This window comes from Oncorhynchus clarkii, chromosome 3 (assembly GCF_045791955.1).
Source record: "Oncorhynchus clarkii lewisi isolate Uvic-CL-2024 chromosome 3, UVic_Ocla_1.0, whole genome shotgun sequence".
In the NCBI taxonomy this organism is placed as follows: Eukaryota; Metazoa; Chordata; class Actinopteri; order Salmoniformes; family Salmonidae; genus Oncorhynchus; species Oncorhynchus clarkii.
In genome coordinates this window covers 1,639,801-1,665,615 of record NC_092149.1, presented here as the reverse complement: position 1 = coordinate 1,665,615, position 25,815 = coordinate 1,639,801, and the positions used below count along the sequence as shown (strand labels likewise).

Below are 25,815 nucleotides of genomic sequence, written 5' to 3'. Positions count from 1 at the left end.
TGAACCCTGACTTCCTGTCCTCTCCTTACCTGTGCTCAGGTTCAAGAGTTCCACCAGTTGGAGTCCAACCTGCAGGTGTGTCAGTTCCTGGCTGACACCAGGAAGTTCCTTCACCAGATGATCAGGACTATCAACATCAAGGAGGAGGTCCTGATCACCATGCAGATAATAGGAGACCTGTCCTACGCATGGCAGATCATAGACAGGTAGGGGTTATAAATGGCTTATGTATGGGTTATGAATGGGTTATGAATGGGTTATGAATGGTCCTGATCACCATGCAGATAGTAGGAGACCTGTCCTATGCATGGCAGATCATAGACAGGTAGGGGTTATAAATGGCTTATGTATGGGTTATGAATGGGTTATGAATGGTCCTGATCACCATGCAGATAGGAGACCTGTCCTATGCATGGCAGATCATAGACAGGTAGGGGTTATAAATGGCTTATGTATGGGTTATGAATGGGTTATGAATGGGTTATGAATGGTCCTGATCACCATGCAGATAGGAGACCTGTCCTATGCATGGCAGATCATAGACAGGTAGGGGTTATAAATGGCTTATGTATGGGTTATGAATGGTCCTGATCACCATGCAGATAGTAGGAGACCTGTCCTACGCATGGCAGATCATAGACAGGTAGGGGTTATAAATGGCTTATGTATGGGTTATGAATGGGTTATGAATGGGTTATGAATGGTCCTGATCACCATGCAGATAGGAGACCTGTCCTATGCATGGCAGATCATAGACAGGTAGGGGTTATAAATGGCTTATGTATGGGTTATGAATGGGTTATGAATGGGTTATGAATGGTCCTGATCACCATGCAGATAGTAGGAGACCTGTCCTACGCATGGCAGATCATAGACAGGTAGGGGTTATAAATGGCTTATGTATGGGTTATGAATGGGTTATGAATGGGTTATGAATGGTCCTGATCACCATGCAGATAGGAGACCTGTCCTATGCATGGCAGATCATAGACAGGTAGGGGTTATAAATGGCTTATGAATGGGTTATGAATGGGTTATGAATGGTCCTGATCACCATGCAGATAGGAGACCTGTCCTATGCATGGCAGATCATAGACAGGTAGGGGTTATAAATGGCTTATGTATGGGTTATGAATGGGTTATGAATGGGTTATGAATGGTCCTGATCACCATGCAGATAGTAGGAGACCTGTCCTAAGCATGGCAGACCATAGACAGGTAGGGGTTATAAATGGCTTATGTATGGGTTATGAATGGGTTATGAATGGTCCTGATCACCATGCAGATAGGAGACCTGTCCTATGCATGACAGATCATAGACAGGTAGGGGTTATGAATGGGTTATGAATGGTCCTGATCACCATGCAGATAGGAGACCTGTCCTATGCATGGCAGATCATAGACAGGTAGGGGTTATGAATGGGTTATGAATGGGTTATGAATGGGTTATGAATGGGTTATGAATGGTCCTGATCACCATGCAGATAGGAGACCTGTCCTATGCATGGCAGATCATAGACAGGTAGGGGTTATAAATGGCTTATGAATGGGTTATGAATGGGTTATGAATGGTCCTGATCACCATGCAGATAGGAGACCTGTCCTATGCATGGCAGATCATAGACAGGTAGGGGTTATAAATGGCTTATGTATGGGTTATGAATGGGTTATGAATGGGTTATGAATGGTCCTGATCACCATGCAGATAGTAGGAGACCTGTCCTATGCATGGCAGATCATAGACAGGTAGGGGTTATGAATGGGTTATGAATGGTCCTGATCACCATGCAGATAGGAGACCTGTCCTATGCATGGCAGACCATAGACAGGTAGGGGTTATGAATGGGTTATGAATGGTCCTGATCACCATGCAGATAGGAGACCTGTCCTATGCATGGCAGATCATAGACATATATACATTTGCCATTTTGATTTTTTTTTTCTCTGGTTGTTTTCCCAGCTTCACGTCCATCATGCAGGAGAGTATCAGAGTGAACCCATCCATGGTGACCAAACTACGAGCAACCTTCCTAAAGGTCAACCGTTCACTACTCAGACAAACAGTACATTTCGTAGAGTGCACAGGTTCATCCTCTAAACAAGGAAAAAGGGGTATTTCCTGTTTGAAAACATGCGGTCTCTAACGCGTGTCGTTATGGATCTATGTTTCCAGTTGGCGTCTGCGTTGGACCTGCCTCTGCTGCGTATCAACCAGGCCAACAGTCCAGATCTGCTCAGTGTTTCTCAGTTCTACTCCGGGGAACTGGTGACCTACGTCAGAAAGGTATGGTCCCGGAGCACCTAGTCTCTACTCTCTACCCCCAGCCCCCTAGTCTCTACTCTCTACCCCCAGCCCCCTAGTCTCTACTCTCTACCCCCAGCCCCCTAGTCTCTACTCTCTACCCCCAGCCCCCTAGTCTCTACTCTCTACCCCCAGCCCCCTAGTCTCTACTCTCTACCCGCAGCCCCTAGTCTCTACTCTCTACCCCCAGTCCCTAGTCTCTACTCTCTACCCCCAGCCCCCTAGTCTCTACTCTCTACCCCCAGCCCCCTAGTCTCTACTCTCTACCCCAGCCCCCTAGTCTCTACCCCCAGCCCCTAGTTTCTACTCTCCACCCCCAGCCCCCTAGTCTCTACTCTCTACCCCCAGTCCCCCAGTCCCCTAGTCTCTACTCTCTACCCCCAGCCCCTAGTCTCTACTCTCTGCCCCTAGTCCCCTAGTCTCTACTCTCTACCCCCAGCCCCTAGTCTCTACTCTCTACCCCCAGCCCCTAGTCTCTACTCTCTACCCCCAGTCCCCTAGTCTCTACCCCCAGCCCCTAGTCTCTACTCTCTACCCCCAGCCCCTAGTCTCTAGTCTCTACCCCCAGTCCCTACACCCAGTCCCTGCTCTGACCCCTTACTCCCTAACCCAACCCTCTACAGATCATCATCCCTGAGAGCATGTTGTTTCCTCTACTCTCCACTAGGTGTTACAGATCATCCCTGAGTCTCCACTAGGTGTTACAGATCATCCCTGAGAGCACGTTGTTTCCTCTACTCTCCACTAGGTGTTACAGATCATCCCTGAGTCTCCACTAGGTGTTACAGATCATCCCTGAGTCTCCACTAGGTGTTACAGATCATCCCTGAGAGCACGTTGTCTCCTCTACTCTCCACTAGGTGTTACAGATCATCCCTGAGAGCACGTTGTTTCCTCTACTCTCCACTAGGTGTTACAGATCATCCCTGAGTCTCCACTAGGTGTTACAGATCATCCCTGAGAGCACGTTGTCTCCTCTACTCTCCACTAGGTGTTACAGATCATCCCTGAGAGCATGTTGTCTCCTCTACTCTCCACTAGGTGTTACAGATCATCCCTGAGAGCACGTTGTTTCCTCTACTCTCCACTAGGTGTTACAGATCATCCCTGAGAGCACGTTGTTTCCTCTACTCTCCACTAGGTGTTACAGATCATCCCTGAGAGCACGTTGTCTCCTCTACTCTCCACTAGGTGTTACAGATCATCCCTGAGAGCACGTTGTCTCCTCTACTCTCCACTAGGTGTTACAGATCATCCCTGAGTCTCCACTAGGTGTTACAGATCATCCCTGAGAGCACGTTGTCTCCTCTACTCTCCACTAGGTGTTACAGATCATCCCTGAGAGCATGTTCACCTCCCTGGCTAAGATCATCAAGCTGCAGATTCATGCCATCATGGAGGTTCCCACCAGACTGGACAAGGACAAGCTGAAGGACTACGCCCAGCTGGGGGCTCGCTACGAGGTCAGAGGTTGTTTTAGAGACGGCTTATGGTCTCTGTGTGAATCAGTCGGATGATCATGGCGCTTGCGATGACAAAGGTTGTGGGTTCGATTCCCGCTGGGGCCTCCCAATAGAAAATGTATGCACACATGACTGTTAGGACCTATAGTAGTGACTATAACTAGGACCTATAGTATAACTAGGACCTATAGTAGTGACTATAACTAGGACCTATAGTAGTGACTATAACTAGGACCTATAGTAGTGACTATAACTAGGACCTATAGTAGTAACTATAACTAGGACCTATAGTAGTGACTATAACTAGGACCTATAGTAGTGACTATAACTAGGACCTGTAGTAGTGACTATAACTAGGACCTATAGTAGTGACTATAACTAGGACCTATAGTAGTGACTATAACTAGGACCTATAGTAGGGACTATAACTAGGACCTATAGTAGTGACTATAACTAGGACCTATAGTAGTGACTATAACTAGGACCTATAGTAGTGACTATAACCTATAGTAGTGACTATAACTAGGACCTGTAGTAGTGACTATAACTAGGACCTATAGTAGTGACTATAACTAGGACCTATAGTAGGGACTATAACTAGGACCTATAGTAGTGACTATAACTAGGACCTATAGTAGTGACTATAACTAGGACCTATAGTAGTGACTATAACTAGGACCTATAGTAGTGACTATAACTAGGACCTATAGTAGTGACTATAACCTATAGTATTGACTATAACTAGGACCTATAGTAGTGACTATAACTAGGACCTATAGTAGTGACTATAACCTATAGTATTGACTATAACTAGGACCTATAGTAGTGACTATAACTAGGACCTATAGTAGTGACTATAACTAGGACCTATAGTAGTGACTATAACTAGGACCTATAGTAGTGACTATAACTAGGACCTATAGTAGTGACTATAACTAGGACCTATAGTAGGGACTATAACTAGGACCTATAGTAGGGACTATAACTAGGACCTATAGTAGTGACTATAACTAGGACCTATAGTAGTGACTATAACTAGGACCTATAGTAGTGACTATAACTAGGACCTATAGTAGTGACTATAACTAGGACCTATAATAGTGACTATAACTAGGACCTATAGTAGTGACTATAACTAGGACCTATAGTAGTGACTATAACTAGGACCTATAGTATAACTAGGACCTATAGTATTGACTATAACTAGGACCTATAGTATAACTATAACTAGGACCTATAGTAGTGACTATAACTAGGACCTATAGTAGTGACTATAACTAGGACCTATAGTAGTGACTGTAACTAGGACCTATAGTAGTAACTATAACTAGGACCTATAGTAGTAACTATAACTAGGACCTATAGTAGTGACTATAACTAGGACCTATAGTAGTGACTATAACTAGGACCTATAGTAGTGACTATAACTAGGACCTATAGTAGTGACTATAAATAGGACCTATAGTAGTGACTATAACTAGGACCTATAGTAGTGACTATAAATAGGACCTATAGTAGTGACTATAACTAGGACCTATAGTAGGGACTATAACTAGGACCTATAGTAGTGACTATAACTAGGACCTATAGTAGGGACTATAACTAGGACCTATAGTAGTGACTATAAATAGGACCTATAGTAGTGACTATAACTAGGACCTATAGTAGTGACTATAACTAGGACCTATAGTAGTGACTATAACTAGGACCTATAGTAGGGACTATAACTAGGACCTATAGTAGTGACTATAACTAGGACCTATAGTATAACTAGGACCTATAGTATTGACTATAACTAGGACCTATAGTAGTGACTATAACTAGGACCTATAGTAGTGACTATAACTAGGACCTATAGTAGTGACTATAACTAGGACCTATAGTAGTGACTATAACTAGGACCTATAGTAGTGACTATAACTAGGACCTATAGTAGTGACTATAACTAGGACCTATAGTAGTAACTATAACTAGGACCTATAGTAGTGACTATAACTAGGACCTATAGTAGTGACTATAAATAGGACCTATAGTAGTGACTATAACTAGGACCTATAGTAGTGACTATAACTAGGACCTATAGTAGTGACTATAACTAGGACCTATAGTAGTGACTATAACTAGGACCTATAGTAGTGACTATAACTAGGACCTATAGTAGTGACTATAACTAGGACCTATAGTAGTGACTATAACTAGGTCCTATAGTAGTGACTATAACTAGGACCTATAGTAGTGACTATAAATAGGACCTATAGTAGTGACTATAACAGGACCTATAGTAGTGACTATAACTAGTACCTATAGTAGTGACTATAACTAGGACCTATAGTAGTGACTATAACTAGGACCTATAGTAGTGACTATAACTAGGACCTATAGTAGTGACTATAACTAGGACCTATAGTAGTGACTATAACTAGGACCTATAGTAGTGACTATAACTAGGACCTATAGTAGTGACTATAACTAGGACCTATAGTAGTGACTATAACTAGGACCTATAGTAGTGACTATAACTAGGACCTATAGTAGTGACTATAACTAGGACCTATAGTAGTAACTATAACTAGGACCTATAGTAGTGACTATAACTAGGACCTATAGTAGTGACTATAACTAGGACCTATAGTAGTAACTATAACTAGGACCTATAGTAGTGACTATAACTAGGACCTATAGTAGTGACTATAACTAGGACCTATAGTAGTGACTATAACTAGGACCTATAGTAGTAACTATAACTAGGACCTATAGTAGTGACTATAACTAGGACCTATAGTAGTGACTATAACTAGGACCTATAGTAGGGACTATAACTAGGACCTATAGTAGTGACTATAACTAGGACCTATAGTAGTGACTATAACTAGGACCTATAGTAGTAACTATAACTAGGACCTATAGTAGTGACTATAACTAGGACCTATAGTAGTGACTATAACTAGGACCTATAGTAGGGACTATAACTAGGACCTATAGTAGTGACTATAACTAGGACCTATAGTAGTGACTATAACTAGGACCTATAGTAGTGACTATAACTAGGACCTATAGTAGTGACTATAACTAGGACCTATAGTAGTAACTATAACTAGGACCTATAGTAGTGACTATAACTAGGACCTATAGTAGTGACTATAACTAGGACCTATAGTATAACTAGGACCTATAGTAGTGACTATAACTAGGACCTATAGTAGTGACTATAACTAGGACCTATAGTAGTGACTATAACCTATAGTACTGACTATAACTAGGACCTATAGTAGTGACTATAACTAGGACCTATAGTAGTGACTATAACTAGGACCTATAGTAGTGACTATAACTAGGACCTATAGTATAACTAGGACCTATAGTAGTGACTATAACTAGGACCTATAGTAGTGACTATATCTAGGACCTATAGTAGTGACTATAACTAGGACCTATAGTAGTGACTATAACTAGGACCTATAGTAGTGACTATAACTAGGACCTATAGTAGTGACTATAACTAGGACCTATAGTAGTGACTATAACTAGGACCTATAGTATAACTAGGACCTATAGTAGTGACTATAACTAGGACCTATAGTAGTGACTATAACTAGGACCTATAGTATAACTAGGACCTATAGTAGTGACTATAACTAGGACCTATAGTATAACTAGGACCTATAGTAGTGACTATAACTAGGACCTATAGTATAACTAGGACCTATAGTAGTGACTATAACTAGGACCTATAGTAGTGACTATAACTAGGACCTATAGTAGTGACTATAACTAGGACCTATAGTAGTGACTATAACTAGGACCTATAGTAGTGACTATAACTAGGACCTATAGTAGTGACTATAACTAGGACCTATAGTATAACTAGGACCTATAGTATAACTAGGACCTATAGTAGTGACTATAACTAGGACCTATAGTAGGGACTGTAACTAGGACCTATAGTAGGGACTGTAACTAGGACCTATAGTAGTGACTGTAACTAGGACCTATAGTAGTGACTATAACTAGGACCTATAGTAGTGACTATAACTAGGACCTATAGTAGTGACTATAACTAGGACCTATAGTAGTGACTATAACTAGGACCTATAGTAGTGACTGTAACTAGGACCTATAGTAGTGACTATAACTAGGACCTATAGTAGTAACTATAACTAGGACCTATAGTAGTGACTATAACTAGGACCTATAGTAGTGACTATAACTAGGACCTATAGTAGTGACTATAACTAGGACCTATAGTAGTGACTATAACTAGGACCTATAGTAGTGACTATAACTAGGACCTATAGTATAACTAGGACCTATAGTATTGACTATAACTAGGACCTATAGTAGTGACTATAACTAGGACCTATAGTAGTGACTATAACTAGGACCTATAGTAGTGACTATAACTAGGACCTATAGTAGTGACTATAACTAGGACCTATAGTAGTGACTATAACTAGGACCTATAGTAGTGACTATAACTAGGACCTATAGTAGTAACTATAACTAGGACCTATAGTAGTGACTATAACTAGGACCTATAGTAGTGACTATAAATAGGACCTATAGTAGTGACTATAACTAGGACCTATAGTAGTGACTATAACTAGTACCTATAGTAGTGACTATAACTAGGACCTATAGTAGTGACTATAACTAGGACCTATAGTAGTGACTATAACTAGGACCTATAGTAGTGACTATAACTAGGACCTATAGTAGTGACTATAACTAGGACCTATAGTAGTGACTATAACTAGGACCTATAGTAGTGACTATAACTAGGACCTATAGTAGACTATAACTAGGACCTATAGTAGTGACTATAACTAGGACCTATAGTAGTGACTATAACTAGGACCTATAGTAGTGACTATAACTAGGACCTATAGTAGTGACTATAACTAGGACCTATAGTAGTGACTATAACTAGGACTATAGTAGTGACTATAGTAGTAGTAACTATAACTAGGACCTATAGTAGTGACTATAACTAGGACCTATAGTAGTAACTATAACTAGGACCTATAGTAGTGACTATAACTAGGACCTATAGTAGTAACTATAACTAGGACCTATAGTAGTGACTATAACTAGGACCTATAGTAGTGACTATAACTAGGACCTATAGTAGGGACTATAACTAGGACCTATAGTAGTGACTATAACTAGGACCTATAGTAGTGACTATAACTAGGACCTATAGTAGTAACTATAACTAGGACCTATAGTAGTGACTATAACTAGGACCTATAGTAGTGACTATAACTAGGACCTATAGTAGGGACTATAACTAGGACCTATAGTAGTGACTATAACTAGGACCTATAGTAGTGACTATAACTAGGACCTATAGTAGTGACTATAACTAGGACCTATAGTAGTGACTATAACTAGGACCTATAGTAGTAACTATAACTAGGACCTATAGTAGTGACTATAACTAGGACCTATAGTAGTGACTATAACTAGGACCTATAGTATAACTAGGACCTATAGTAGTGACTATAACTAGGACCTATAGTAGTGACTATAACTAGGACCTATAGTAGTGACTATAACCTATAGTACTGACTATAACTAGGACCTATAGTAGTGACTATAACTAGGACCTATAGTAGTGACTATAACTAGGACCTATAGTAGTGACTATAACTAGGACCTATAGTATAACTAGGACCTATAGTAGTGACTATAACTAGGACCTATAGTAGTGACTATATCTAGGACCTATAGTAGTGACTATAACTAGGACCTATAGTAGTGACTATAACTAGGACCTATAGTAGTGACTATAACTAGGACCTATAGTAGTGACTATAACTAGGACCTATAGTAGTGACTATAACTAGGACCTATAGTATAACTAGGACCTATAGTAGTGACTATAACTAGGACCTATAGTAGTGACTATAACTAGGACCTATAGTATAACTAGGACCTATAGTAGTGACTATAACTAGGACCTATAGTATAACTAGGACCTATAGTAGTGACTATAACTAGGACCTATAGTATAACTAGGACCTATAGTAGTGACTATAACTAGGACCTATAGTAGTGACTATAACTAGGACCTATAGTAGTGACTATAACTAGGACCTATAGTAGTGACTATAACTAGGACCTATAGTAGTGACTATAACTAGGACCTATAGTAGTGACTATAACTAGGACCTATAGTATAACTAGGACCTATAGTATAACTAGGACCTATAGTAGTGACTATAACTAGGACCTATAGTAGGGACTGTAACTAGGACCTATAGTAGGGACTGTAACTAGGACCTATAGTAGTGACTGTAACTAGGACCTATAGTAGTGACTATAACTAGGACCTATAGTAGTAACTATAACTAGGACCTATAGTAGTGACTATAACTAGGACCTATAGTAGTAACTATAACTAGGACCTATAGTAGTGACTATAACTAGGACCTATAGTAGTAACTATAACTAGGACCTATAGTAGTGACTATAACTAGGACCTATAGTAGTGACTATAACTAGGACCTATAGTAGGGACTATAACTAGGACCTATAGTAGTGACTATAACTAGGACCTATAGTAGTGACTATAACTAGGACCTATAGTAGTAACTATAACTAGGACCTATAGTAGTGACTATAACTAGGACCTATAGTAGTGACTATAACTAGGACCTATAGTAGGGACTATAACTAGGACCTATAGTAGTGACTATAACTAGGACCTATAGTAGTGACTATAACTAGGACCTATAGTAGTGACTATAACTAGGACCTATAGTAGTGACTATAACTAGGACCTATAGTAGTAACTATAACTAGGACCTATAGTAGTGACTATAACTAGGACCTATAGTAGTGACTATAACTAGGACCTATAGTATAACTAGGACCTATAGTAGTGACTATAACTAGGACCTATAGTAGTGACTATAACTAGGACCTATAGTAGTGACTATAACCTATAGTACTGACTATAACTAGGACCTATAGTAGTGACTATAACTAGGACCTATAGTAGTGACTATAACTAGGACCTATAGTAGTGACTATAACTAGGACCTATAGTATAACTAGGACCTATAGTAGTGACTATAACTAGGACCTATAGTAGTGACTATATCTAGGACCTATAGTAGTGACTATAACTAGGACCTATAGTAGTGACTATAACTAGGACCTATAGTAGTGACTATAACTAGGACCTATAGTAGTGACTATAACTAGGACCTATAGTAGTGACTATAACTAGGACCTATAGTATAACTAGGACCTATAGTAGTGACTATAACTAGGACCTATAGTAGTGACTATAACTAGGACCTATAGTATAACTAGGACCTATAGTAGTGACTATAACTAGGACCTATAGTATAACTAGGACCTATAGTAGTGACTATAACTAGGACCTATAGTATAACTAGGACCTATAGTAGTGACTATAACTAGGACCTATAGTAGTGACTATAACTAGGACCTATAGTAGTGACTATAACTAGGACCTATAGTAGTGACTATAACTAGGACCTATAGTAGTGACTATAACTAGGACCTATAGTAGTGACTATAACTAGGACCTATAGTATAACTAGGACCTATAGTATAACTAGGACCTATAGTAGTGACTATAACTAGGACCTATAGTAGGGACTGTAACTAGGACCTATAGTAGGGACTGTAACTAGGACCTATAGTAGTGACTGTAACTAGGACCTATAGTAGTGACTATAACTAGGTAGTGACTATAACTAGGACCTATAGTAGTGACTATAACTAGGACCTATAGTAGTGACTATAACTAGGACCTATAGTAGTGACTGTAACTAGGACCTATAGTAGTGACTATAACTAGGACCTATAGTAGTAACTATAACTAGGACCTATAGTAGTGACTATAACTAGGACCTATAGTAGTGACTATAACTAGGACCTATAGTAGTGACTATAACTAGGACCTATAGTAGTGACTATAACTAGGACCTATAGTAGTGACTATAACTAGGACCTATAGTAGTGACTATAACTAGGACCTATAGTAGTGACTATAACTAGGACCTATAGTAGTGACTATAACTAGGACCTATAGTAGTGACTATAACTAGGACCTATAGTAGTGACTATAACTAGGACCTATAGTAGTGACTATAACTAGGACCTATAGTATAACTAGGACCTATAGTAGGGACTATAACTAGGACCTATAGTATAACTAGGACCTATAGTAGTGACTATAACTAGGACCTATAGTAGTGACTATAACTAGGACCTATAGTAGTGACTATAACTAGGACCTATAGTAGTAACTATAACTAGGACCTATAGTAGTGACTATAACTAGGACCTATAGTAGTGACTATAACTAGGACCTATAGTAGTAACTATAACTAGGACCTATAGTAGTGACTATAACTAGGACCTATAGTAGTAACTATAACTAGGACCTATAGTAGTGACTATAACTAGGACCTATAGTAGTAACTATAACTAGGACCTATAGTAGTGACTATAACTAGGACCTATAGTAGTGACTATAACTAGGACCTATAGTAGGGACTATAACTAGGACCTATAGTAGTGACTATAACTAGGACCTATAGTAGTAACTATAACTAGGACCTATAGTAGTGACTATAACTAGGACCTATAGTAGTGACTATAACTAGGACCTATAGTAGGGACTATAACTAGGACCTATAGTAGTGACTATAACTAGGACCTATAGTAGTGACTATAACTAGGACCTATAGTAGTAACTATAACTAGGACCTATAGTAGTGACTATAACTAGGACCTATAGTAGTGACTATAACTAGGACCTATAGTATAACTAGGACCTATAGTAGTGACTATAACTAGGACCTATAGTAGTGACTATAACTAGGACCTATAGTAGTGACTATAACCTATAGTACTGACTATAACTAGGACCTATAGTAGTGACTATAACTAGGACCTATAGTAGTGACTATAACTAGGACCTATAGTAGTGACTATAACTAGGACCTATAGTATAACTAGGACCTATAGTAGTGACTATATCTAGGACCTATAGTAGTGACTATAACTAGGACCTATAGTAGTGACTATAACTAGGACCTATAGTAGTGACTATAACTAGGACCTATAGTAGTGACTATAACTAGGACCTATAGTAGTGACTATAACTAGGACCTATAGTATAACTAGGACCTATAGTAGTGACTATAACTAGGACCTATAGTAGTGACTATAACTAGGACCTATAGTATAACTAGGACCTATAGTAGTGACTATAACTAGGACCTATAGTAGTGACTATAACTAGGACCTATAGTAGTGACTATAACTAGGACCTATAGTAGTGACTATAACTAGGACCTATAGTATAACTAGGACCTATAGTAGTGACTATAACTAGGACCTATAGTAGTGACTATAACTAGGACCTATAGTATAACTAGGACCTATAGTAGTGACTATAACTAGGACCTATAGTAGTGACTATAACTAGGACCTATAGTATAACTAGGACCTATAGTAGTGACTATAACTAGGACCTATAGTATAACTAGGACCTATAGTAGTGACTATAACTAGGACCTATAGTAGTGACTATAACTAGGACCTATAGTAGTGACTATAACTAGGACCTATAGTAGTGACTATAACTAGGACCTATAGTAGTGACTATAACTAGGACCTATAGTAGTGACTATAACTAGGACCTATAGTATAACTAGGACCTATAGTATAACTAGGACCTATAGTAGTGACTATAACTAGGACCTATAGTAGTGACTATAACTAGGACCTATAGTAGTGACTATAACTAGGACCTATAGTAGTGACTATAACTAGGACCTATAGTAGTAACTATAACTAGGACCTATAGTAGTGACTATAACTAGGACCTATAGTAGTGACTATAACTAGGACCTATAGTAGTGACTATAACTAGGACCTATAGTAGTGACTATAACTAGGACCTATAGTATAACTAGGACCTATAGTAGTGACTATAACTAGGACCTATAGTAGTGACTATAACTAGGACCTATAGTAGTGACTATAACTAGGACCTATAGTAGTGACTATAACTAGGACCTATAGTAGGGACTATAACTAGGACCTATAGTAGTGACTGTAACTAGGACCTATAGTAGTGACTGTAACTAGGACCTATAGTAGTGACTATAACTAGGACCTATAGTAGTGACTATAACTAGGACCTATAGTAGTGACTATAACTAGGACCTATAGTAGTGACTATAACTAGGACCTATAGTAGTGACTGTAACTAGGACCTATAGTAGTGACTATAACTAGGACCTATAGTAGTAACTATAACTAGGACCTATAGTAGTGACTATAACTAGGACCTATAGTAGTGACTATAACTAGGACCTATAGTAGTGACTATAACTAGGACCTATAGTAGTGACTATAACTAGGACCTATAGTAGTGACTATAACTAGGACCTATAGTAGTGACTATAACTAGGACCTATAGTAGTGACTATAACTAGGACCTATAGTAGTGACTATAACTAGGACCTATAGTAGTGACTATAACTAGGACCTATAGTATAACTAGGACCTATAGTAGGGACTATAACTAGGACCTATAGTATAACTAGGACCTATAGTAGTGACTATAACTAGGACCTATAGTAGTGACTATAACTAGGACCTATAGTAGTGACTATAACTAGGACCTATAGTAGTGACTATAACTAGGACCTATAGTAGTGACTATAACTAGGACCTATAGTAGTGACTATAACTAGGACCTATAGTATAACTAGGACCTATAGTAGTGACTATAACTAGGACCTATACTATAACTAGGACCTATAGTAGTGACTATAACTAGGACCTATAGTAGTGACTATAACTAGGACCTATAGTAGTGACTATAACTAGGACCTATAGTAGTGACTATAACTAGGACCTATAGTAGTGACTGTAACTAGGACCTATAGTAGTGACTGTAACTAGGACCTATAGTAGTGACTATAACTAGGACCTATAGTAGTGACTATAACTAGGACCTATAGTAGTGACTGTAACTAGGACCTATAGTAGTGACTGTAACTAGGACCTATAGTAGTGACTGTAACTAGGACCTATAGTAGTGACTATAACTAGGACCTATAGTAGTGACTATAACTAGGACCTATAGTAGGGACTATAACTAGGACCTATAGTAGTGACTATAACTAGGACCTATAGTAGTGACTGTAACTAGGACCTATAGTAGTGACTATAACTAGGACCTATAGTAGTGACTATAACTAGGACCTATAGTATAACTAGGACCTATAGTAGTGACTATAACTAGGACCTATACTATAACTAGGACCTATAGTAGTGACTATAACTAGGACCTATAGTATAACTAGGACCTATAGTAGTGACTATAACTAGGACCTATAGTATAACTAGGACCTATAGTAGTGACTATAACTAGGACCTATAGTATAACTAGGACCTATAGTAGTGACTATAACTAGGACCTATAGTAGTGACTGTAACTAGGACCTATAGTAGTGACTATAACTAGGACCTATAGTAGTGACTATAACTAGGACCTATAGTAGTGACTATAACTAGGACCTATAGTAGTGACTATAACTAGGACCTATAGTAGTGACTGTAACTAGGACCTATAGTAGTGACTATAACTAGGACCTATAGTATAACTATAACTAGGACCTATAGTAGTGACTATAACTAGGACCTATAGTATAACTAGGACCTATAGTAGTGACTATAACTAGGACCTATAGTAGTGACTATAACTAGGACCTATAGTAGGGACTATAACTAGGACCTATAGTAGTGACTATAACTAGGACCTATAGTAGGGACTATAACTAGGACCTATAGTAGTGACTATAACTAGGACCTATAGTAGGGACTATAACTAGGACCTATAGTAGGGACTATAACTAGGACCTATAGTAGGGACTATAACTAGGACCTATAGTAGGGACTATAACTAGGACCTATAGTAGTAACTGTAACTAGGACCTATAGTAGTGACTATAACTAGGACCTATAGTAGTGACTATAACTAGGACCTATAGTAGTGACTATAACTAGGACCTATAGTAGTGACTATAACGAGGACCTATAGTAGTGACTATAACTAGGACCTATAGTAGTGACTATAACTAGGACCTATAGTAGTGACTATAACTAGGACCTATAGTAGTGACTATAACTAGGACCTATAGTAGTGACTATAACTAGGACCTATAGTATAACTAGGACCTATAGTAGTGACTATAACTAGGACCTATAGTAGTGACTATAACTAGGACCTATAGTAGTGACTGTAACTAGGACCTATAGTAGTGACTGTAACTAGGACCTATAGTAGTGACTGTAACTAGGACCTATAGTATAACTATAACTAGGACCTATAGTAGTGACTGTAACTAGGACCTATAGTAGTGACTATAACTAGGACCTATAGTAGTGACTATAACTAGGACCTATAGTAGTGACTGTAACTAGGACCTATAGTAGTGACTGTAACTAGGACCTATAGTATAACTATAACTAGGACCTATAGTAGTGACTGTAACTAGGACCTATAGTAGTGACTATAACTAGGACCTATAGTAGTGACTATAACTAGGACCTATAGTAGTGACTGTAACTAGGACCTATAGTAGTGACTATAACTAGGACCTATAGTAGTGACTATAACTAGGACCTATAGTAGTGACTATAACTAGGACCTATAGTAGTGACTATAACTAGGACCTATAGTAGTGACTATAACTAGGACCTATACTATAACTAGGACCTATAGTAGTGACTATAACTAGGACCTATAGTATAACTAGGACCTATAGTAGTGACTATAACTAGGACCTATAGTAGTGACTATAACTAGGACCTATAGTAGTAACTATAACTAGGACCTATAGTAGTAACTATAACTAGGACCTATAGTAGTGACTGTAACTAGGACCTATAGTAGGGACTATAACTAGGACTTATAGTAGTGACTGTAACTAGGACCTATAGTAGTGACTGTAACTAGGACCTATAGTAGTGACTATAACTAGGACCTATAGTAGTGACTGTAACTAGGACCTATAGTAGTGACTACAACTAGGACCTATAGTAGTGACTACAACTAGGACCTATAGTAGTGACTATAACTAGGACCTATAGTAGTGACTACAACTAGGACCTATAGTAGTGACTGTAACTAGGACCTATAGTAGTGACTGTAACTAGGACCTATAGTAGTGACTATAACTAGGACCTATAGTATAACTAGGACCTATAGTAGTGACTATAACTAGGACCTATAGTAGTGACTATAACTAGGACCTATAGTAGTGACTGTAACTAGGACCTATAGTAGTGACTATAACTAGGACCTATAGTATAACTAGGACCTATAGTAGTGACTATAACTAGGACCTATAGTATAACTAGGACCTATAGTAGTGACTATAACTAGGACCTATAGTATAACTAGGACCTATAGTAGTGACTATAACTAGGACCTATAGTATAACTATAACTAGGACCTATAGCGGCGTTCTGTGAGAGGCAGCGTTCTGTGAGAGGCGGCGTTCTGTGAGAGGCGGCGTTCTGTGAGAGGCGGCGTTGTGTGAGAGGCGGCGTTGTGTGAGAGGCGGCGTTGTGTGAGAGGCGGCGTTGTGTGAGAGGCGGCGTTGTGTGAGAGGCGGCGTTGTGTGAGAGGCGGCGTTGTGTGAGAGGCGGCGTTCTGTGAGAGGCAGTGGTTTTTCTACAGCTGAACATCCTGGACTTGTTATTTTGTTCCTGATGTTCTCACAGGTTGCCAAACTCACCCACGCCATCTCCATCTTCACTGAAGGGATTCTGATGATGAAGACGACGCTGGTTGGAATCATCAAGGTCAGTTGTTAAACTAAAACGGGTTTGTGCAACTGTTGTTTTTAGATATATTGACGGCAGGTAGCCTAGTGGTTAGAGCGTTGGACTAGTAATCGAAAGGTTGGTAGAATCTCTCAAGCTGACAAGGTAAATCAGTCTTTCTGCCACTGAACAGGCAGTTAACCTACTGTTCCCCGGTAGGCCATCATTTTAAAATAAGAATTTGTTCTTAACTGACTTGCCTAGTTAAATAAAGATGAAATAAAATAAAAATATATGTTTATATTTGAGAAAATGTGTCTAAATGCAGAAGTCTTACCTTTTTTAATGGCGTCTCTTCAGGTGGATCCCAAGCAGCTCCTGGAAGATGGTATCAGGAAGGAGTTGGTGAGAAGAGTAGCCTACGCTCTACACAAAGGACTTATCTTTAACCCCAAGGCTAAGGTGAGATAGTAGCCTACGCTCTACACAAAGGACTTATCTTTAACCCCAAGGCTAAGATGAGATAGTAGCCTAAGTTCTACACAAAGGACTTATCTTTAACCCCAAGGCTAAGGTGAGATAGTAGCCTACGCTCTACACAAAGGACTTATCTTTAACCCCAAGGCTAAGGTGAGAAGAGTAGCCTACGCTCTACACAAAGGACTTATCTTTAACCCCAAGGCTAAGGTGAGATAGTAGCCTACGCTCTACACAAAGGACTTACAGTGCCTTGCGAAAGTATTCGGCCCCCTTGAACTTTGCGACCTTTTGCCACATTTCAGGCTTCAAACATAAAGATATAAAACTGTATTTTTTTGTGGAGAATCAACAACAAGTGGGACACAATCATGAAGTGGAACGACATTTATTGGATATTTCAAACTTTTTTAACAAATCAAAAACTGAAAAATTGGGCGTGCAAAATTATTCAGCCCCTTTACTTTCAGTGCAGCAAACTCTCTCCAGAAGTTCAGTGAGGATCTCTGAATGATCCAATGTTGACCTAAATGACTAATGATGATAAATACAATCCACCTGTGTGTAATCAAGTCTCCGTATAAATGCACCTGCACTGTGATAGTCTCAGAGGTCCGTTAAAAGCGCAGAGAGCATCATGAAGAACAAGGAACACACCAGGCAGGTCCGAGATACTGTTGTGAAGAAGTTTAAAGCCGGATTTGGATACAAAAAGATTTCCCAAGCTTTAAACATCCCAAGGAGCACTGTGCAAGCGATAATATTGAAATTGAAGGAGTATCAGACCACTGCAAATCTACCAAGACCTGGCCGTCCCTCTAAACTTTCAGCTCATACAAGGAGAAGACTGATCAGAGATGCAGCCAAGAGGCCCATGATCACTCTGGATGAACTGCAGAGATCTACAGCTGAGGTGGGAGACTCTGTCCATAGGACAACAATCAGTCGCATATTGCACAAATCTGGCCTTTTATGGAAGAGTGGCAAGAAGAAAGCTATTTCTTAAAGCTATCCATAAAAAGTGTCGTTTAAAGTTTGCCACAAGCCACCTGGGAGACACCAAACATGTGGAAGAAGGTGCTCTGGTCAGATGAAACCAAAATTGAACTTTTTGGCAACAATGCAAAACGTTATGTTTGGCGTAAAAGCAACACAGCTCATCACCCTGAACACACCATCCCCACTGTCAAACATGGTGGTGGCAGCATCATGGTTTGGGCCTGCTTTTCTTCAGCAGGGACAGGGAAGATGGTTAAAATTGATGGGAAGATGGATGGAGCCAAATACAGGACCATTCTGGAAGAAAACCTGATGGAGTCTGCAAAAGACCTGAGACTGGGACGGAGATTTGTCTTCCAACAAGACAATGATCCAAAACATAAAGCAAAATCTACAATGGAATGGTTCAAAAATAAACATATCCAGGTGTTAGAATGGCCAAGTCAAAGTCCAGACCTGAATCCAATCGAGAATCTGTGGAAAGAACTGAAAACTGCTGTTCACAAATGCTCTCCATCCAACCTCACTGAGCTCGAGCTGTTTTGCAAGGAGGAATGGGAAAAAATGTCAGTCTCTCGATGTGCAAAACTGATAGAGACATACCCCAAGCGACTTACAGCTGTAATCGCAGCAAAAGGTGGCGCTACAAAGTATTAACTTAAGGGGGCTGAATAATTTTGCACGCCCAATTTTTCAGTTTTTGATTTGTTAAAACAGTTTGAAATATCCAATAAATGTCGTTCCACTTCATGATTGTGTCCCACTTGTTGTTGATTCTTCACAAAAAAATACAGTTTTATATCTTTATGTTTGAAGCCTGAAATGTGGCAAAAGGTCGCAAAGTTCAAGGGGGCCGAATACTTTCGCAAGGCACTGTATCTTTAACCCCAAGGCTAAGGTGAGATAGTAGCCTACGCTCTACACAAAGGACTTATCTTTAACCCCAAGGCTAAGGTGAGATAGTAGCCTACGCTCTACACAAAGGACTTATCTTTAACCCCAAGGCTAAGGTGAGATAGTAGCCTACGCTCTACACAAATGACTTATCTTTAACCCCAAGGCTAAGGTGAGATAGTAGCCTACGCTCTACACAAAGGACTTATCTTTAACCCCAAGGCTAAGGTGAGATAGTAGCCTACGCTCTACACAAAGGACTTATCTTTAACCCCAAGGCTAAGGTGAGATAGTAGCCTACGCTCTACACAAAGGACTTATCTTTAACCCCAAGGCTAAGGTGAGAAGAGTAGCCTACGCTCTACACAAAGGACTTATCTTTAACCCCAAGGCTAAGGTGAGATAGTAGCCTACGCTCTACACAAAGGACTTATCTTTAACCCCAAGGCTAAGGTGAGATAGTAGCCTACGCTCTACACAAAGGACTTATCTTTACCCCCAAGGCTAAGGTGAGAAGAGTAGCCTACGCTCTACACAAAGGACTTATCTTTACCCCCAAGGCTAAGGTGAGATATCTGACCATAACACAGCACAATATCAACCGTTCTGAGGGGCTGTCGAATGGCGCAGCGGTCTAAGGCACTGCACCTCAGTGCGAGAGGCATCACTACAGACCCTAGTTCGATTCCGGGCTGTATCACATCCGGCCGGGAGTCCCATAAGGTGGCGCACAATTGGCCCAGCGTCGTCCCGGGTTTGGCCGGGGTAGACTGTTCATTGAAAATACAAATTCTTTCTTAACTGACTTGCCTAGTTAAATAAAGGTTACATTTAAAAAATAAATCCACAGTACCATTCAGCACAAGGTTAACCGTCACTTTCAAAAACTTTCACTGTCTGAAGTATCCGTTTTTTCAGGTTTTATTCATGACAGAATACAAAAACAAAGTTGTCTGCTAACTTGAAAATGTAAAAAAAAAGATATATATTTTAAAGTATTACAGAATATTAAATATTGGTAAATGTCATTTCTCATCACCTGGTACAGACCAGTGAGTTGATGCTAAATCCTGGTAAATGTAATTTCTCATCACCTGGTACAGACCAGTGAGTTGATGCTAAATCCTGGTAAATGTCATTTCTCATCACCTGGTACAGACCAGTGAGTTGATGCTAAATCCTTGGTAAATGTCATTTCTCATCACCTGGTACAGACCAGTGAGTTGATGCCGAAGCTGAAGGAGATGGCGGCCACCATGGACGGATTCTACCGGTCCTTTGAGTACATCCAGGATTACGTCTCCATCTACGGCCTGAAGATCTGGCAGGAGGAGGTCTCTCGTATCATCAACTACAACGTGGAGCAGGAGTGCAACAGCTTCCTACGCACCAAGGTTTGACCTTTTTATAGGGTCACATGACCTCTTTCTCACTGGGTCTGGTTGATTCCTTGTATCTCCTTTTTATAAATAGTCACATGACCTCTTTCTCAGTGGGTCTGGTTGATTCCTTGTATCTCCTTTTTTAATATAGTCACATGACCTCTTTCTCACTGGGTCTGGTTGATTCCTTGTATCTCCTTTTTTAATATAGTCACATGACCTCTTTCTCACTGGGTCTGGTTGATTCCTTGTATCTCCTTTTTTAATATAGTCACATGACCTCTTTCTCACTGGGTCTGGTTGATTCCTTGTATCTCCTTTTTTAATATAGTCACATGACCTCTTTCTCAGTGGGTCTGGTTGATTCCTTGTATCTCCTTTTTTAATATAGTCACATGACCTCTTTCTCACTGGGTCTGGTTGATTCCTTGTATCCCCTTTCTATATATAGTCACATGACCTCTTTCTCAGTGGGTCTGGTTGATTCCTTGTATCTCCTTTTTTAATATAGTCACATGACCTCTTTCTCACTGGGTCTGGTTGATTCCTTGTATCTCCTTTTTTAATATAGTCACATGACCTCTTTCTCACTGGGTCTGGTTGATTCCTTGTATCTCCTTTTTTAATATAGTCACATGACCTCTTTCTCACTGGGTCTGGTTGATTCCTTGTATCTCCTTTTTTAATATAGTCACATGACCTCTTTCTCAGTGGGTCTGGTTGATTCCTTGTATCTCCTTTTTTAATATAGTCACATGACCTCTTTCTCACTGGGTCTGGTTGATTCCTTGTATCCCCTTTCTATATATAGTCACATGACCTCTTTCTCAGTGGGTCTGGTTGATTCCTTGTATCTCCTTTTTTAATATAGTCACATGACCTCTTTCTCACTGGGTCTGGTTGATTCCTTGTATCTCCTTTTTTAATATAGTCACATGACCTCTTTCTCACTGGGTCTGGTTGATTCCTTGTATCCCCTTTCTATATATAGTCACATTACCTCTTTCTCAGTGGGTCTGGTTGATTCCTTGTGCCTGCTTTTTATAAATAGTCACATGACCTCTTTCTCAGTGGGTCTGGTTGATTCCTTGTATCCCTTTTTTTAAATACAGTGGGGCAAAAAAGTATTTAGTCGGCCACCAATTGTGCAAGTTCTCCCACTTAAAAAGATGAGAGAGGCCTGTAATTTTCATCATAGGTACACTTCAACGATGACAGGCAAAATGAGAAGAAAAATCCAGAACATCACATTGTAGGATTTTTAATGAATTTATTTGCAAATTATGGTGGAAAATAAGTATATATAGTAGAACTATATACAGTAGAGAGTCTATATACAGGAGAGAGTCTATATACAGGAGAGAGGCTATATACAGGAGAGAGGCTATATACAGGAGAGAGGAGAGAGGCTATATACAGGAGAGAGGCTATATACAGGAGAGAGGCTATATACAGGAGAGAGGCTATATACAGGAGAGAGGCTATATACAGTAGAGAGGCTATATACAGTAGAGAGGCTATATACAGTAGAGAGGCTACATACAATAGAGAGGCTATATACAGTAGAGAGGCTATATACAGGAGGGAGGCTATATACAGGAGGGAGGCTATATACAGGAGGGAGGCTATATACAGGAGGGAGGCTATATACAGGAGGGAGGCTATATACAGGAGGGAGGCTATATACAGGAGGGAGGCTATATACAGGAGAGAGGCTATATACAGGAGAGAGGCTATATACAGGAGAGAGGCTATATACAGGAGAGAGGCTATATACAGGAGAGGCTATATACAGGGGAGACTATATACAGTAGAGGGGCTATATACATTAGGGAGACTATATACAGTAGAGGGGCTATATACAGTAGAGGGGCTGTATACATTAGAGGGGCTGTATACAGTAGAGGGGCTGTATACAGTAGAGGGGCTGTATACAGTAGAGGGGCTGTATACAGTAGAGGGGCTGTATACAGTAGAGGGGCTATATACAGTAGAGGGGCTATATACAGTAGAGGGGCTATATACAGTAGAGGGGCTATATACAGGAGAGGCTATATACAGGGGAGACTATATACATTAGAGGGGCTGTATACATTAGAGGGGCTATATACAGTAGAGAGGCTATATACAGTAGAGGGGCTATATACAGGAGAGAGGCTATATACAGGAGAGGCTATATACAGGGGAGACTATATACAGTAGAGGGGCTGTATACATTAGAGGGGCTATATACAGGAGAGAGGCTATATACAGGAGAGAGGCTATATACATTAGGGAGACTATATACATTAGGGAGACTATATACAGTAGAGGGGCTATATACAGTAGAGGGGCTATATACAGTAGAGGGGCTATATACAGTAGAGAGGCTATATACAGTAGAGAGGCTCTATACAGTAGAGGGGTTATATACAGTATATATTAGCTGGTTGAATCAGGTTAGTTACATCTGGGGTGTTGGATTGAAAACCTACAGGAGAGTAGCTCTCCAGAGACAGGGTTGGGAGAGCCCTGGTTTCAATAATATAGGTACTATTTAAACGGCTGATGTTGGCCTCTTTGTGTTTCTTAGATCCAGGATTGGCAGAGTGTCTACCAGTCGACCCATATCCCCATACCCAAGTTCCCCGCGGTCGATGAGTCTGCCACCTTCATCGGGCGACTCTGTAGAGAGATCCTCCGCATCACAGACCCCAAGTAGGTATCTCTCTCTCTCTCCATATCACCTCGGTGGCGTCAGTCTGTTAGCTTGTTAGCACTACCTACTCATTCAAGGGTATTTCTTTATTTAAAAAAAAACCCTATTTTCTACATTTGTAGAATAATAGTGAAGACATCAACACTATGAAATAACACGTATGGAATCATATAGTAAGTAACCTGACAAAAAAAATGTAATGGCCACCTTTTGCCTTGATTGACAGCTTTGAAACACTCTTGGCATTCTCTCAACCAGTTTCACCTGGAATGCTTTTCCAACAGTCATCAAGACAAAGGGTGGCTATTTGAGGATTTAATTATGGAAGGTAGCGTTGGTGTTCTTTAATAACATGATGTAAACATGGTAGAGGATGTCTGTTTTTTTTGGGATGGGGGGGTATACTCTCTTCTCAGCGCTTTTAATATGTCTTCATGCAAAGCCTTCACCTGTTACCTGTGTTTCCCAGAGCGACGTGTTACATGGACCAGTTGAACACCTGGTACGACCTGAAGACCCACCAGGAGGTGACCAACAACCGTCTGTTCTCTGAGATACAGGACACCCTGGGGACCTTCGGCCTCAACGGGCTGGACAGGCTGCTCTGCTTCATGATGGTCAAGGAACTGCAGGTCACGTGATATTATGTTGTGAAACCCAGCCTGCCAGCCTATCAACACTACTCTCCTGTCTGTTAGGATGCTATGGAATGTACTTCCGCAGTCCTAACAACTATTTAACCTTTTCATTTAACCTTTTAATTTAACCAGGTTAACATTTTAATTTAACCAGGTTAACATTTTAATTTAACCAGGTTAACATTTTAATTTAACCAGGTTAACCTTTCAATTTAACCAGGTTAACATTTTAATTTAACCAGGTTAATCTTTTAATTTAACCTTTTTAATTTAACCAGGTTAACCTTTTAATTTAACCAGGTTAACCTTTTAATTTAACCAGGTTAACCTTTTAATTTAACCAATAAATTTGATTTGATTTTTAATTTAGAATCGTCCAAGTGGTGCAGTTCGTTAGTTGCTTCCCCTTCAAGGTTCCGTAACACGACAGGGTTTGTTTTGGTTTCCATTAGAACTTCCTGTCGGTGTTTCAGAAGACCATCCTGAGAGACAAGGCTATGGTAGATGTCTTTAAAGCCATGCTGAGCGCTGTCAATCCCGTCAAAGGTATTGTGGGTAGGTATCAACAGCTCAGGAAGGATTCTTACCAGGGTTGTGTTCATTAGGATATACAATGGATAAAAAAAAAACATTTTTTAAACGATTCGCAGCGGTGAAAACAAAAAATGATTATTGAGACAAATCCAGGAAGTCCCTCCCCTGTTTCAGTCATTATAACCAGGGAACATTAGGCTCCCGCTGAACAGGAGCCAGAGATGATGACCAGGGAACATTAGGCTCCCAGTGAACAGGAGATGATAACCAGGGAACATTAGCTTCCCGCTGAACAGGACCCAGAGTTGATAACCAGGGAACATTATACTCTGGATATGACTGTCCAAGGCCAGAGATGATAACCAGGGAACATTATACTCTGGATAGGACTGTCCAAGGCCAGAGATGATAACCAGGGAACATTATACTCTGGATAGGACTGTCCAAGGCCAGAGATGATAACCAGGGAACATTATACTCTGGATAGGACTGTCCAAGGCCAGAGATGATAACCAGGGAACATTATACTCTGGATATGACTGTCCAAGGCCAGAGATGATAACCAGGGAACATTATACTCTGGATAGGACTGTCCCAA

The 25,815-nt window shown here is 40.0% G+C and overlaps 1 protein-coding gene across 1 annotated transcript in view; it reads left to right on the top strand.

Moving 5' to 3' along the window:
• Positions 1-824: 824 nt before the first annotated feature.
• The window catches only part of LOC139386492 (WASH complex subunit 5-like), a 34,574-nt gene continuing 9,583 nt past the window's right edge, over positions 825-25,815 (top strand). Inside the window, exons 1-10 of the mRNA XM_071132064.1 lie at positions 825-878; positions 1,961-2,036; positions 2,174-2,284; positions 3,625-3,765; positions 17,554-17,634; positions 17,956-18,057; positions 21,180-21,359; positions 23,920-24,044; positions 24,515-24,677; positions 25,136-25,238. Of these exons, the coding sequence (XP_070988165.1) occupies positions 832-878; positions 1,961-2,036; positions 2,174-2,284; positions 3,625-3,765; positions 17,554-17,634; positions 17,956-18,057; positions 21,180-21,359; positions 23,920-24,044; positions 24,515-24,677; positions 25,136-25,238 (1,129 nt within the window). The 5' untranslated portion in view covers positions 825-831. The remainder of the gene's footprint in view (positions 879-1,960; positions 2,037-2,173; positions 2,285-3,624; positions 3,766-17,553; positions 17,635-17,955; positions 18,058-21,179; positions 21,360-23,919; positions 24,045-24,514; positions 24,678-25,135; positions 25,239-25,815) is intronic.